At 41.9% G+C, this 17251-nt stretch overlaps 1 protein-coding gene across 1 annotated transcript in view; it reads right to left on the reverse strand.

The window, feature by feature from the left end:
• LOC145349754 (von Willebrand factor D and EGF domain-containing protein) overlaps window positions 1-17251 on the reverse strand; it is a 251269-nt gene that overhangs the window by 79176 nt on the left and 154842 nt on the right. Inside the window, exons 14-18 of the mRNA XM_080198288.1 lie at window positions 16995-17156; window positions 13376-13480; window positions 10706-10820; window positions 9474-9724; window positions 4821-5040 (exon numbers count right to left, since the gene is read on the reverse strand). Coding sequence (XP_080054414.1) covers window positions 4821-5040; window positions 9474-9724; window positions 10706-10820; window positions 13376-13480; window positions 16995-17156 — 853 coding nt within the window. The remainder of the gene's footprint in view (window positions 1-4820; window positions 5041-9473; window positions 9725-10705; window positions 10821-13375; window positions 13481-16994; window positions 17157-17251) is intronic.

Consider the following 17251-nt stretch of genomic DNA (forward strand, 5'->3'; position numbering starts at 1 on the left):
TTGTAGAGAGTTGTTTTTCAGACTGGAGGCCTGTGACCAGTGGTGTGTCCACTGTTATTTGTCATTTATATTAATGATTTGGATGAGAATTTAGGAGGCATGGATAGTAAGTTTGCAGATGACACCAAGATTGGTGGCATAGTGAACCGTGAAGGAGGTCATCTAGGATTGCAATGGGATCTTGATCAATTGGGCCAGTGGGCTGATGAATGGCAGATGGACTCTAATTTAGATAAATGTGAGGTGATGCATGTTGGTAGACTGAACGAACGTGGGACTTACTCAATTAATGGTAGACCATTGGAGGGAATTATAGGACAGAAACATCTAGGGGTACATGCTCATAGCTCTCTGAAAGTGGAGTCACAGGTGGACAGACTGATGAAAAAGGCAGTCAACATGCTTGGTTTCATTGGTCAGAATACTGAATATTGGAATTGGGACGTCTTGTTGAAGTTGTACAAGACATTGGTAAAACACATTTGGAATACTGTGTGCAGTTCTGGTTAACCTATTATAGAAAGTATATTATTGAACTAGAAAGAGTGCAGAAAAGATTTACTAGGATGCTACCAGGACTTGATGGTTTGAGTTACAAGGAGAGGCTGCATAGACTGGAACTTTTTTCTGTGGAGCGTAGGAAGCTTAAGGGTGAACTTAGAGGTTTATAAAATAATGAGGGGCATAGATCAGCTGGATAGTCAATATATTTTCCCAAAGGTAGGGGAGTCTAAAACTAGAGGGCATAGGATTAAGGTGAGAGGAGAGATAAAAAGTGTCCAGAGGGGCAATTTTTTCACAGAGTGGTGAGTATCTGGAACAAGCTGCCAGAGGGAGTAGTAGATGGGGGTGCAATTTTGTCTGTTAAAAAGCATTTAGACAGTTACATGGGTAAGATGGGTATTGAGGGATATGGGCCAAATGCAGGCAATTAGGACTAGCTTAGGGTCAAAATAAGGGGTGGCATAGACAAGTTGGGCCAAAGGGCCTGTTTCCATGCTGTAAACCTCTGGGACTCTAGCCCCTCTGACACTAAGGGAAATTTACCGTGGCCAATCAACCTAACCCACACATCTTTGTGACTGTGGGAGAAAACCGGAGCACCTGGATGAAACCCACGCAGACACAGGGAGAATGTGCAAACTCCACACAGACAGTGATCCGAGGCCAGAACTGAACCTGGGTGTCTGGTGCTACGAGGCAGCGATACTAATCACTGTGCCGGCTTATGCAAAGTTTCTCTTCATCTTGATTAGGCCAAGAAAATAACACCTTGGTCATTGTGTGAGGCAATCTCACTTTGACAGGCAGGAGCTATGACTACTTAATCTGACAGAATACCATTAAATTATCCTAATTGTCAGTGAATGTAGTTTCTGCCATTTGTCAAACTGTTGTAACAAATTTAGCATACTAATTACAGTGTAACAGAGACCACAAAATTCAATTAAAAATCAATGCAGGAAAGCAAAAATTGAAGTGGTGTATGCGACTTCTAGTAGAACCTACTTAGACACATTGCTTAGAAAGAAAAGTGTGGCATGTAATTATGTTTCTGCATTGTTAAACCTAAAACATCCAGCTGGGTTAAGGACTATTAAAAGCTGAATTAAACCATGTAAACAGTGGGAAGAAGTGTAACTGCTGTCAGAAAACATTCAGCCTGGAAAGCTTTTGCCGAAAAAAAAAACCCCACAAAGACACGTGATTTGACTGTTTGGGCTGGATTTTTTATCCCTGAGGCAGATAGCAGGAGTCGAGAAAATTCTCGGCTCTTCTTGTCCTCCTTAGGAAAAAGTGCCAGGAAAGGTTGGAGTTTCATTCTGGGTGAGGCGGTGCAGATGGGTGTGCTGACCTTGGAAAATGTTTTATGTTTTCTGTTTAAAAGGCCTGCCTTAGTGCTGTGGAGCTCCATCCCATTTATAATGAGAAAAGGGTCTCTAGCCCTCACCCCTTACACCTTCTCATCTGTGTCACACGGTGTCACACGGACACTGCCTATGCCCCATCTCTGCCACCTCATTCCCCATCCACATGTCAAGGCATGCCCCCTACCCACCCCATGGCCACAATGCTCCCGTGACACGATAAGGCACTTGCATACCCAAACACTCACTATACCCAGTAGAGAACTAATGAATCCTATAGTAACAAAAAGATGTGTCAAATAAACTCTTTAGTTTAAAAATTTAGAGAATGATAGAGCTCCAAGTGGCCTGTAGTAATATTTATTCAAAAAATAATTCTTTAGTGCATGGTGGCACAATGGTTAGCATTGCAGGCTCACAGTGCCAGGGACCTGGGTTCAATTCCGGTTTTGGTCACTGTGTGGAGTTTGCATATTCTCCCTGTGTCTGCGGGGATATCCTCCAGATGCTCCAGTTTCCTCCCACACTCCAAAGATGTGCAGGTTAGGTTGAATGGCCATGCTACATTGTCCCAAGATGTGTAGTTTAGGGGGATTAGTGGGGTAAATATGATCCCTAGTCTGGACTCTCCCACCACCAGGAACATTCTTTCTGAATCTATCCTGTCTAAACTTGTCAGAATTTTATCAGTTTCTATGATATCCCCTCTCACTCTTCTCAACTCCAGTGAATATAATCCGAACTGACTTAGTCTCTCCTCATATGGCAGACCTGCCATCCTAGAAATCAGCACCCTTCAATGAGTACAGAACATTCTAAAACACATTACAGCCCCTGAAATACTAAAGCGTAGTTTCAGTCACAATGTAGGAAGTGCAGCAGTCAATTCCACAGACAATTCCCTCATCTAGCAACATGATGTTTGTTGAGGGGTAATTATGTGCCAGGAGGAGATCAAGGATAACACCCCTGCTTTCCTTCAAAATAGTGCCATGGTTTCTTTTACGTGAGAGAGTTACAGGGTTAGTCTGGGTAAGACGCTCTATTGAAGAGTCAGTGCTGACTTGATGGGCCAAATGGCATCCTTCTGTACTGTAGGGATTCTACTCTGTTCTCAGTGGAAAGTTACCAATGAATAGACTTTTTTGAAAGCTTTTTTGACACATCCTATTGTCACAGCATCTAAAGACACCGGAGGTTCTGGAAAAGGGAGACCAAGCTAATGCAGGGAGTGATCACTAAAGGAAGAAGAAAAAACAATAAAGAGAATGATCAACAAATGATTAACATCGTGCTTTTCTGATAGAGAAGGTCTGTGATGGTGAGCAATGGTGACTGCTTTACTGAGCTATTAATCTGATAATGTTTAGTCTTGCTTCAGTGAAAATAACAATTCAGGAAAACTCTATTTCATGAACCATTATTTTAATGGAGGCAGATACGACAGTATATCACTGCAAAACAGATTGAAATGTAGACATCAATTTCCCCCCACTAAGACCTGTCAGTCTTTGATTGTATTTGCCCTCTCCTAATTCCATTTGCAAACAATTAAATTCAAATACAAAGTGAACGCCTGAAAGACTTCCCACTTTGCTACTGGCTTTGTATTTTGGTGCTAGGACAATAAAAGAGAGTTGGCGTAAATAGATGGTACACACTATTCACAGAAAATCACAAGTAAGGCCTGATTCAAATCTGACTAAACCTTTAAAATTGCTCCTTTTTTTATTCTTTCATGGAATGTGGGATTGGCAGCACTTGTTGCCCAACCCTAGCTATCCATGACAAAATGGTCGTAAGCCACATTCTCGAACCGTTGCAGTCCACCTAGAGTGGGTACTCCCACAGTGATATTAGGGAGTGACTTCCAGGATTCTGATTTAGCTTCAATTAAAGAAAAGCAATAGTGTTCCAAACTTGGTTGGCATGAAACATGCAAATGGTGGCATTACCATGTGATGAACAACTTTCTGCAGATAACCACCTAGTTAAACCAGAGTCTTGTCTACTCTCTCACATAAAAGAAACCATGGTTCTATTTCGAGGGAAACCAGGGGTGTTATCCCTGATCTCTTGGCACATAATCATCCCTCAACAAACACCATCACGCTGCAAGATGAGGAAGTTGTCTGTAGAATTGACTGTTGCATTTTCTATATTGTAGCTGAAACTACACTTTAGTATTTCATGGGCTGTAAGGTGTTTTAGCATGTTCTGTACTTGTGAAAGGTGCTGATTCTTAGGATGATTGGTCTGCCATATGAGGAGAGACTAAGTCAGTTAGGATTATATTCACTAGAGTTGACAAGAGTGAGAGGGGATCTCACAGAAACTGATAAAATTCTAACAAGGTTAAACAGGGTAGATTCAGAAAGAATGTTCCCGATGGTGGGGGAGTCCAGACTAGGGATCAAAGTCTGAGGATAAGGGGTAAACCTTTTAGAACTGAGGTAGGGACAAATTTCTCCATCCAAAGAATGTTGAATGCATGGAATTCACTACACAGAAAGTAGTTGAGGCCAAAACGTTGTCCGACTCCAAGAAGAAATTAGGTGTTGGGGCAAAAGGGATTAAAGAATACGTGGGGTGAAGGGTAGGGGGGGAGGGGCGTGGAAGGTGGAATCAGAATACTGAACTTGATGATCAGCCATGAATATAATGAATGCTGAGCAGGCTCATTGAGACGAATGGCCAATCCCTGCTTCGAGTTTCTATGTTTCCAAATGCAAATGTCTTTTTTTTCAAAAGTATGTCATCTAACTATAGTGCAACTCCAGTGTTGTAATCATGGAATTCCGCAAGATAATGTAACATGAAACGGTTAAAAAAAAATCAGATCTCTTTTGGATTTCTATCAATTTTACAGCTGATTCAACATGCTCACATCCCTTTGATTTTAATCTAACTTTTGTTATGATATAAACTATAGGTGGTAAGATGGCTTCCTACCTGTGAGGCCAGCTGGACAGTTGCACAAATAGCTGTTGAGACCATCCACGCAGGTGCCAACACCACATGGATTTGATTTGCACTCATCTATGTTTTCCTGGCAGAGCTCCCCTTCAAAACCAACAGGACACACACAGAGGTATTCACCACTTCCTGGGGGGAAATTGATATTTGTAACACATGTTCCACCATTAATGCAGCCACATGGCTTCACTGCAACCTATAAAGGAAAATGAGGAACACTTGAGACAGCTTAGGCAGCAGTGCAGCAACACTCCTTCACAATTGTAAACAGGTGTCTTTTTAAATAAAACACATATACACAGTAGACTTAGTTTTTTTTTCAATACCTCTGTGAGTTTGCAGTTTGATTTGTGTCATTCTCCCCTCCCTGCCCTCCCCTCAGTGGTCTGGTTTACTGGAATCATGGCGGTAAGTGTGCCAGTGGCCATTTCACATTTCATAAGTTACCCAAGCGAGATACAACTTAAGTGGTTCGTTGAAAAAAAATCAAAAGGCAGCAGATATACCTGCAGCAACAACAATTAAAGCTCTCTTTCCTGTTTTACAATTAATTTGTTTCTTTGATGATAATCCTTTCCCTAGAGGGAGGCAGTATCCAGGCTAAGCATTTCTAACGCTGCTCATTTCTCAGCCAGCTGGTGGTCTACTTTCCACACAGCAGGGTGCATGTTGCCATTACTTCACAGGAGGAGAGATACGACAATTAACGGCTCACACAAGACCCTAATAAAATGCCAGGAATAGATTAGTGAAAAAAAATACTTTAGCGGTTGGAATTTTACCCTTCTAACTGCGAGCGGAGGTATGTTCGACGTGAAGCAGCTCCCCAGATACGTGTCCCATTTATTTTCCAGACAATAGACCTATTTTGCTAAAGCAACCTCTACAAATTGTAAGAACCATCAAATATCCAGTGATATAATCCCCTCCCCTCCCCCACTACCTCAGATGCAGATTTATCATCCCTTCTAAACCCACCTGAACTTCCTTTGAAGGGAAGTGATGCTGGACGCTTGGCTTGAGCACTTAAATCACAGTGAAGGAGAGTTTTCACTTTGGGTGCAGTTGGCAAAATGGGTGCATTTAGCTTTCTAATTTCTGCTCAGACTCATTTTAAATTGCAAAACTCAAAATCTAGCACTGGGGCAACATGATAGGCCACTGTTTCAATTTAAGATGAAAATAGGCTCTAAAAATATTTGTTGGTGTATTTAAGAGTGGTGACTCAGTGCCATTTGTTTCATATGGCTAAAAAAAGGATTATTACAAAATAGAAGCATTTTAAATCAGTACTGATCTGTGAATAATCAGATTATTAATTACTAAAAATGGCTTACAAGTATAGAGAATCGTTCGGTAGTTTTATTAAGCTAGTCAGTTTCCTAATAGATGAAAAAGACTGCAATCAAAAACACTTTAAAATGTTCCTATTAATGTCCTTACATTTAAAAGAAAAACTAAGAGCTCATGAATGAGTGCAACTGACACAAATTCATAATGGTGATGAACTCAGCCCAGCGGCCATGGCTGGTTCCATGACCAGGGTTTACTTGTAACATCTTGGGCAGGATTTTCCAGCTGTGCTTGCCCCAAGACAGGAAAATCTTGCCCGAGGTCAACGGAGTAATACATGCTGCAATCAAGGTGCATGTCAAACTAATGACCGACCTTATCCAGGAAAACATGGCCAAAAAATGCTCCGTGGCTGATTTTAAAGAGTTTAAGAAGTTAACTCCTGAGTGAAACAAAAAGATGGACTGTATGACTGTGGGATATGGGCCGAATGCAGGCATATGGGACCAGCTCAGTTTAGGAAATCTGGTCGGCATGGACGAGTTGGGCCGAAGGGCCTGTTTCCATGCTGTGCATCTCTATCTGTCTCTACCTTTACATTTGATTGTTTTTAAAACTGAGCTCACTATACAGTACTTGTATCAAAACCTGACGATAACAGTTAACTATCCATGGTCTGCCCCTCGCCTGCTGCAATTCCCATGGCGGGCGGGATGGTAAAATTCTGGCCCATGTTTTTAAATGAGTGCAAAAATTGTGCTGAATGTAATTCACTTTTAAAATTCCACAGACTTTTGCAATGGTTACGGAGACTTCAGTCAAATTATCCCAAAAAGACCAAAACGAAATGCGAACACAGTTGATTGTTCAGCTTTAAAAGAGGCATGAAGACAACCCACAGATAGTCATACAGTCCATCTTTTTGTTTCGCTCAGGAGTTAATTTCTTAAACTCTTCAAAATTAGCCATGGGGCAATTTTTTGGCCATGTTCTCCTGGATAAGGTCATTCATTAGCCTGACATGCGCCTTGATTGTAGCGCGTATTACTCATTGTTGAGCTAAGCATTTCCTGCATAATAGCTCCAAGGTTCAAGGAGCCAAACTGAGTGAGGTCACCAAAATATCTACCTCACCAAAATGCATTTTAATTGGACAATACAATGACCTTTTCTGTTGCAGACACTGAAGGTTTTACTTCAATCTTCCTTCAGCAACCCTATCAATTTTAACCAAGCTTCGACAAACAGGAGATCAATGGAAGTGAACGGGGCAATGGCTTATCCAACATGACTCTCTTTTCACTTCAGTCAAGGGTAAAATTGAGCAGTGGCGTAAACCCAGCGTTGCTGATCTCCTCAGTTTCCCATTGGGTGGATTAATTGAAATCATCCATATCTGATTTAATCTACTTTTATGGATTAGCCCAAATAACTCCATGCTAAATGTCAGGGTGCAAAAATGATTTGCAAGGATGTTACCGGGACTAGAAGGTTTGAATTATAAGGAGAGCTGGATAGGCTGGGACTTTTTCCCTGGAGTGTAGGAGGATGAGGGGTGACCTTATAAAGATTTATTAAGACCATGAGAGGCAAAGATAAGGAGAATAGTCAATGTCTTTTCCCCAGGATAGGAGAATCCCAAATTAGAGGGCGAAGGTTTAAGGAGAGAGGGGAAGATTTAAGAGGGACTTGAGGGGCAACATTCTCACACAGAGGGTGATACTTATATGGAATGAGCTGCCAGAGGAGGTTGTGGAGGCAGATACAATTACAATATTTAAAAGTCATATGGACAGATACATGAGGACAAATGGGACAAGGTCAATTTAGGATACCTGGTCAGTATGGACGAGTTGGGCTGAAGGGCCTGTTTCCATGCTGTATATCTCTATGACTCTATCTCTACCTTTACATTCTATTATTTTTAGAACTGTACTCATAATGCAGTACTCATATCAAAACCTGATAAATATCTATTCATTTTGCTTCATATTTATGACTAAATATGACTTCAATAGGAATATGTCTTGTAACCATAATTATACAGTTTCAAAGAAAATATTACCATTCTCCTTGTACATTTCTACCTTTTATCAACAGTGATGGCAAGACAGAGAGGGGCATTTTCACTGTGCTGTCACATTTACTGATGTATATAATTGATCCTGGTAATGATTAAATATGCTCCTTTTACAGATGCACCATAGAAAGCATTCTTTCTGGTTGTATAGCAGCTTGGTATGGCTCCTGCTCTGCCCAAGACCACAAGAAACTACAAAATGTTGTGAATGTAGCCCAATTCATCAAGGAAACCAGCCTCCCAACCATTGACTGTATCTACACTTCCTGCTGCCTCAGCAAAGCAATTAAGGACGCCACACACCCCAGACATTCTCTCCCACTTTGTTCCATTGGGGAAAAGATAAAAAGTCTGAAGTCATGTACCAACCGACTCAAGAACTGCTTCTTCCCTGCTGCTGTCAGACTTTTGAACGGACTTCCCTTGCATTAAGTTTTCTCTACACTCTACACCCTAGCTATGATTATAACATTACATTCTGCACTCTCTCATTCCCTTCTCTATTAATGGTCTGTTTTGTCTGTATAGTGCACAAGAAACAATACTTTTCACTGTATGTTAATAGATGTGACAATAATAAATCAAATCAAATCCTCTCTTGTTTGGAGCTGTATCTTCAAGACACTATTTGCTACTGTAGTGGCTGTTACACAAGATGCAATTACAGACGATTTTTTAAATTCTTGGGCAGGATTTTATGGCCTCACTTGTCCCAAAACTGTAAACTCCCGCCCAATGCCAACTGACTTTTCTGTGGTCTGTCCCTTGTCTGCTCTGATTCCTGTGGCAGGTGGGACGGTGAAATCCGACCCTTATTTTAAAGGGCCGTTACATTTTTTGACTGGAAAGATTTAAGTTTAAAATGTATTTATTAGTGTCACAAGTAGGTTTACATTAACACTGCAATGAAGTTACTGTGAAAATCCCCTTGTTGCCACACTCTGGTGCCTGTTCGGGTACACAGAGGGAGAATTGAGCATGGCCATTGCACCTAACCAGCACGTCTTTCAGATTGTGCAAGGAAACCGGAGCACCCAGTGGAAACCGGAGCACCCAGTGGAAACCCATGCAGACGTGGGGAGAATGTGCAGCCTCCACACAGACAGTGACCCAAATGGGGAATTGAACCTAGGTCCCTGATGCTGTAACGCAGCAGTGCTAACCACTATGCCACAGCCCGAATGTTCAAAAGTGGTTGAGATTGTTAATAAAACTACATAAGCATTCTTCAACAAAGTGGATCTTTCTGTACTCACTTGAACAGAATATGTGTTTTGTGCATTGCACTCATCTGACACTGTGAAGCTAAAGTTGCCAGACTCTTGAGAATTCACTTTCCAGATCAGAAGTCCTGCAGGTGATAAGCTGCCATTCTGTGGTCCGGATTCCAGCAAGAATAATACAGCTGACCCTTCTGGATCCACAGCAGTGAACTGGTAAACAAAATTTTCACCAAAGAATGTTTGGAGCTTAGCTGTGGTCACCTGGTAAAATGGTGGCTGATTGTCTTAAATAAAAATAAAAAAAAGCAATTAAGATTCATAGCATCATAAAACCACAGAATCCCTACAGAGCATAAGGAGGCTGTTCAGCATATCGAGCCACCCATAACAATTCCACCTAGCCCCATCCCCGTAACTCCATGTATTTACCCTGCAATCCCTGACACTAAGGAGCAATTTATCATGGCCAATCAACCTAACCCGCAAGTTTTTGGACTGTGGAAGGAAACCAAAGTACCCGGAGGAAACCCACACAGACATGGGGAGAACGTGTAAATTCCACATACAGTTACTCAAGACCAGAATTGAACCTGTATTCCTCGTGCTGGGAGCGACTCCATAATTAGACCAGAGTGAAGGGGGGGGGGATGGTTTGAGTTGGGCAGTGCTCATTCCAGAAAGAATAAGGTGCGCTGAACGGAGTTACAACCGGTAGCAAGAAGAGGCAGAGATTAAATTGTGAGGTATAATGACTGTGTTAGGCTTTATAACGTTAACTACATTTTTGACCGGATGTAATAAAAACAAGGCAAAACACAGTGCTTTTTGTCAAATTCAAAATGCCATCATTTTGTGTAGCGGAATAGAACAGGGAAACTGGTATTTTGTTATCAAGATTGTGGAATGGTGCACCTTGTAAAATTATGAATTGTACTGGACTTTTAATAAATGAGACATCAAAGTTAACGGCGCTGTGTGCCACTATGTTTGTCCAAATAAAACAACAGCAACCCCACCCCATCCCCAGATACCTGAACAAACATCTTCTCTCCACAAAATACAAAAGGGCTGAAATTTTCCAGCTGTTCCTGGTGACAGAGGGTGTGAACAATGGGCAAACCTATCGACAGTGGTGGGACTGGAAGATCCCTCCATCGGCCAATGGCGAATTTCCTCCGCCATTGCAAAACATGCCCCAGTGGGGGATGGAAAATCCCACCCAAGTTCTCCTTAATCAAATTGAAAAGCTATACATTTAAACTTACCTTCATTTATGGACCAAGTGAACTTGGAAATGTCAGGCCTACAGTGTAAACAAAGACTTGTTGGATTTGTGTCTCCTTCACCATAGCATAGGCCATCTATATTACAGGTTTTTTCCTGTGGATGAGAGTGATATTTATAATTTGAGACAAGGATCAATGAACACAATCACTGCAACAAAAGCAAAAAACAATGGAAATACCCAGCAGGTCTGACAGCATTTGAGGAGAGATAGAATTCAGGTCAATGATCCATTGCTGGAATCGTGTGGTAAAAGATCACTAACCTGAAATGTTGGGCGGAATTTGCCCATCCTGCCAGCCACGATAATCATCGCAGGCAAGGGCAGACTACGCAAAGATCCATTGACCTCAGGATTTTCTGGTCTTGGAGCAAGGGCAGCTGGAAAATCTCACCCATTATCTTTTTTTTCCTTTCCACAGTTGGTGCCAAGGCTGCTGCACATTTCCAGCACATTTTTTTTCAGAGTTTCAGCATCTACAGTATTTTGCTTTCACAATTACTGCAACATTTGATTATCATTATATTAAGCAACAAATGTGCTTAAAAACACTCATTAAACCAATCTAACCATGTGGAATTTAATAAAAAAGCTTACTTATTAGTGTCACAAATATGCTTATATCAATACTGCAATGAAGTTACTGTGAAAACCTCCTAGTCACCACATTCTGGCACCTGTTCAGGTACACTGAGGGAGAATTTATCATGGTCAATGCATTGAACCAGCACTTCTTTCAGGCTAGGAGGAAATTGGAGCACTTGGAAGAAACTCACCCAGATATGGGGAGAACGTGCGGACTCCGCACAGACTGTGACCCAAGCTGGGAATTGAACCTGGGCGCCTGGCGCTGTGAGGCAGCAGTGTTATCCACTGTGCCAGAGTCCTTTGTGGAAGTTTTATCTTTGTAGAAATTTTATCTTTGTAGAAATTTTATCTTTGTAGAAATTTTATCTTTGTAGAAATTTTATCTTTGTAGAAATTTTATCTTTGTAGATATGACTTTACTTGTAAATTTAACCTTTTTCCCAAATTACAGCAGTGACTATTCAGAAGCATTTCATTGATTGGACATCTTAAATGTCCTGGGTTGTGAAAGATGCTGTATAAATGCAAATCTTGTCTTAATTTCACCCTCTAACCGAATCTGTGTTCCTACTTTTATCTGTTTATCACAGATTTGCAGCTGTTCTGCAGCACTTCAGCCAGAATTTTCCCTTCTGCCTGCCATGGGAATCGTAACGGGTGGGATACGGGCCAAGCAAGGGCCTATTGACTTCGGGCTGGATTTTCCGGTCTTGGTTTGAGTCCGGCTGGAAAATCCTGCCCTTCATGTCCAGTTATTATTCCTGCACTTTCCTGTTTGATTTTCAGGCAGCACCTGATTTAATATTTTCCTTATCTACATTATCAGCCTCATGTACAGTCCTCCTCGCTGTGCACAAAACCGATTAATTAAAGAACGAGATGCCGTTTCAATTAATGGTTGCACAATGCTTGGTTACTCCTTCTGTGACACTTCAAGGTGACCGAGTCAATTGTGCTTCAATGCTCTTGCAGGCCAACATCCCACATTTAGAATGTAGCTTCAGTGTATTAAACCAGCAGCACCCTGCAATTTGGGCTAACTCTGCTGCACCCACATTTACTAAACAAATGTCAGGATAAAGATTGAGACATAAGCATGTTAAACACCCTGGGGGCAACTCCATAATTAGGCCAGAGTGAAGGGGGTGGGGGTGGTGGAATGGGATGGTTTGGGTTGGGCAGTGCTCATTCCAGAAAAAGAGATAAGTTGCCCTGAATGGAGATACAGCCAGTGGCAAGAAGAGGCAGAGGTTAAATTGTAAGGTATAATGACTGTGTTTGGCTTTATAATGTTAACTACATTTTTGACCGGATGCAATAAAAGCAAGGCAAAACACTGTGCCCTTTGTCGAATTCAAAACGCCGTCATTTTGTGTAATGGAATAGAACAGGGGAACTGGTATTTTGTTATCAAGGTTATGGAATGATGCACCTGGGCCTTTTTAAAATTATGAATTGTACTAGACTTTTAATAAATGAGACAAAGTTAAGCGATATCTCAACATTTCTGCAATGATATCGTTTTTCTTCTGTGTTAGATAGCCAGGAATTAGTTTGTATTTCAAGCCCAAATTCAGCAACTAGATCAACCAAATTCAGGGTGGAGTTTCACCATTCTGCCTGCCATGGGGATTGTAGGGGGCAAGGGGTGGACTATGGAAAAGTTCTTTGATGTTGGATGGGATTTTCCGGCCGTGCTTACCCGAGACTAGAAAATCTCACCCATGATGTTAAAAGCAGACCCCTAGTCACATCCCCAGGTTGAATTTATCACCATTGTGAAGCTGTGTCAATTGCATTCATTTTCGGGCCTTTAATCAGGTTAAGTGTTGTATGTTCCTACAGCAAGACAACTTTTCTGGTTCTAACAGAGAAGCAAATCTTCTTGCGTGTGCATTTCACAACAGTGTGCTTTGGAAATCTTTGAAGTAACTGGTCTTCCCAGGTGTTATCCTGACTCTTAGCTGACTAAAGCTGACTATTCCAATTGCTATTGAAACTGCAACAGCACACTGAGAAGCCACATTTTCTGTTGTATCAATATCCAGAAATCTGAAATTACCTTCAACTTACAAAGTCCATGAGGCGTGCTATCACAAATCTGGCAAACACCATCATAGAGTGTCAGCACTTTTGAATCACTGAATAAGGATCCATCATTCGTAATCTGTCAAAGAAAAATGACAACATTTTCAGCTGTGTAATTTTATAAAAATCATGTGATATTTGGGAAGGTGAAAACCAACATGAACTCCATGCAAAGCAGCAGAAAATTCAAGAAACATATTTTTAATCATTGAGTTTAGAAGACAAATACCAGTGATTGCTTCCACAGAGTGCTGCCTAGTTGCGCCTCTTACCAAGATTCTTGTGCAGAGCTCATTCAAAAACCTAGAAGCAACTGCTGTTGTTGGATGTGCCATCAAATTTAGCATACAAATTTAATCCAAAGTTTTTTTTTGCAAATTAGTGTTCAGTCTTTTCCTCACTTGTATCCCAGCTATTGCTCATTCTTCTGGTTTCTAGTGGGTTTATTTTTAAGCCCCCCTCTAGTATTACGAGCCATGACCATTGAAGCTTACTTTGAGCAGTTTAGAACGGCTGCAGTAAATGTAAAGAATTAAAGCAAAAAGTATTGGGGCAGGGAGTTAGAAATCTGAAGAAAGGTGTGTTTCCTGGAGGAAAGGTTAAATCTCCAGCACTGTATTAATGGTTGCAGTTTAAACAGGGAAGGCTCCGATATATCTTTTGGGACCTCCCAGTAACTCATTGGATTAGTTTATCGCATAATGTAGTGGTAAGGATTTTCGGCCTTAAAAATCAGAAGAGTCTTCTGATCCCTAGCCTGCTTTGAACGATTTGATCCCTCGCACTAGTGAGATGATATTCATACGCTCACATTCATTAGTTCTGCAGTAGGAATGGAACAAATCTGCAGTGTGGTTGAACGTTAATATGGCTGAAGAAAAACATAGGAACTTACTAGTTGAAAATAGGACTACAGGCCATCAAGTTGGCCGTAAACTATCCTAGTAGCTGCATGATAAGAATAATGGAATTATTAACTAATCATAACCACTTGCCTCTATCTCTAGTCTACACAGGTCCAGGCATGACAGAATGAAGTTGTGATTGATAGAAAGCTTTGGGAACAACATATCCAAAGCCACCTGTTTCTGCTGAGAACGCCATACTTCTCACTTTTCGGGTCCAATTTTACCAAATCGTGGTAAATTTGGGCGTTGAGCCATTAACGTGATCTGCACCCGAATCCAAGCAGATTGCGGCTTTACCAACACCTGATTCAGGCATGGATCTGGTCCGCACCCGAATCGGGTGGCCCAACGATTTAAAATCAATTTAATGAACCGCACGCCTAACTCTACCGCCAAATCCCACTTTACTGTGTTCTGGTCCATTCCGGATCCACGCTGTAAGCGACCTGCAGAAAAAATCCGAAGCCGATTCCTATTCTGCAGGGCAGTCTCCGAAGCCCATCCTCCTCAACCATCCTTCGCAAATCCCCCTGCTAACCAGCCAGGCAGACTCTCCCCCCACGATCAGACCATCCCTGGGAGGCAGGACCCCCTCGGCAGATCCCCCTGGCAGACCCTGTCCCCCTGTGATTGGACCCCTCTGGGAAGCAGGCCCCCCCCCCCGCCTCGGCAGTGCACACTCCCAACCTACCTCGATTGCTGGTTTCCCGCCACCGCCCTTCCGAACTGCAGTCCTTTGAAAGCCTGCATCACCTTCTGCTGGCGTCTGCCGGAGGAGGGGGGCGGGCTCAGATGGATCTCTGTCTGGGGGAAGGGAGGATGGACTTGGGAGAATCTTGCAAACTGAAAATAATGCAGCATCTTCTTTGTGCTGCCTAATTATCAATGAGAAAGGTAATTAAACTGCAGTGTTCTAGTGAGCAATTAGTGACCTGTATAATACATTTGTGATCTGTAACTGGATTGTTGATGTCCCTGTAGCCATGAGCCAGGTGCTCAAATGTTCAGAGTCATGTGGTGAATTTGGAAGAATTGTCCCCGTGGTGGAACTTGGTTGGAAATAAGATTCAAGGAGATTACTAAACCTGGGAAATCAACCATAGTGAAAAGAAGGTTGTATTGGCAACTCTTCTCTCATATTCCATGGCAAATGTGCCCCAAATTATGAATGTGATTTGTATGGGCAACGTGGGGTGCAGCTAATCTGCCTCTGGAGCAGCCTTGGATCCTTTCTTTCACCTTGTTTTCACCTGAACATTGCACAGAATTAGAGGAATTCTCTTCGGGAGATAATGTCAAAATTATAGTCGCAGGAGCTAAGAACCTGACAATCAAAAAATTTCAGAAAATATTTCAAAATATATATCCCCCCGTGCATAGTTTGAAATACTTTCCAAAATTTTTTGACTGTCAGGTTATAATTGCAGGAATTAAAAACCTGATCAAATGATCAGTGCCTCAAAGTGGCACTGTAACAAAAACAAAATTCTTAAAAGAAACTTGACAGATTTAAATGGAAATAAAATTTTGCAGGGAGATGATGCGCTCCAGTTCTTGTGGCATGGATATATCAAGTGCACTGGTGGGTACAGCATGGCTCCCTCTCCAGGGACACCCCGATAGGGACAAAACCACAGGAGAGCAGCAGGAAGTGTTCCTTATTATCTTTAGGAGGTACCAATAAAGTAACAAATGATGTAATGATCAAATTAACAACATGATCATCCTTAAAAGGGGCATTGTAAAAAAGAACTTTAAAGGAACCTTTACAAATTTGAAATTAAACTTAATTTTGGGAGCTGATGTTGCACCCCAGCCCGCGCAGTGCCCATTGGTCACGGAGGGCATCAAGTGCACCAGTGGAAACCGCATGGCTTCCTCTGGATGGGCACACACACAGATGGAGGAGAGACAAGTGTCCCTATATATATGCACTAGTAATTATCCATTTAGTGCCTCTCACTTAATTACACAATCTGAATTTGTACAAAAATGACTCGTACTGTATCAAAAAAAACTGAAATAAATCTATTACTGTCATTTGAATAAATAAACCACTACAAATTGCTTCTACTCCTTCCCCAACATGGACACAGAGTTAGAGGGCTGTTTTTTGTTTACTGTTGTACAATCCCAGAGCAGCATTGTGGTCTTCAAACAGCATGGGTCTGATCTTACCAACTGTTCACACCACACTCCCGCTGCAGCGAGGACAGAGAATTTGGCGGCCAGCCAAATCTCCGTTCACTGCGGCGGGATGGGAAAATCCTGCCAGTGAAAGAGATGGTAAGATTCTGATCCAAGCCTCTGTGCTCAGCAACCCCTGTGGCTACCTCCGCATTGTCTCCAGGGGCAGGAGCCCAATTCCAGATAGCACCTGCACCCTCCACTACCAGAACAAAAATCCTCCGGTCGGGGCAGCTTCTCCCCAGTTAGTAGGGAGAGCAAAAATTTGGGCCACATTCTCTGACCGAATGAGTTGCCAGGTCAACCTTGCACGTTCATCAGTGAGAGAGAAACGCGAACTCGGGGAGTGGGGGGGAGGTGAGCAATAAGCAGAAGCTTGTTATTCAATCCACTTGTTAACCAAAAATAATTCACCAATTTCAATCAATTTATATTATTAAATTATATTTTAGTTTTCAGTTTTAGAGTGTTTTAGTTCTGAGAGATTTCAAGTCTTACCTTGATCTGCCACCTGGCAATGGGTTTATCTGAAAACATGAAGTCCACAGTCTCCGTTGCCATACTCGTTAGCACGGGAATTTGACAATCAACAGCTTTGGTACTAAGGAACGTGGCCTTGATTATCTGGGTAACTCCTGGAATCCATTCATTATTCACATACTGCTCTCGAGATTAACAGGAAATACAAAGAGAATGATCATGCCCGTGCAAGTTCCTTCAGTAGCACAAAAACTATCAATAAATTTAACATTTTA

Source organism: Carcharhinus amblyrhynchos, chromosome 11 (assembly GCF_965287045.1).
Source record: "Carcharhinus amblyrhynchos chromosome 11, sCarAmb.v2.hapA, whole genome shotgun sequence".
Taxonomy (NCBI): Eukaryota; Metazoa; Chordata; class Chondrichthyes; order Carcharhiniformes; family Carcharhinidae; genus Carcharhinus; species Carcharhinus amblyrhynchos.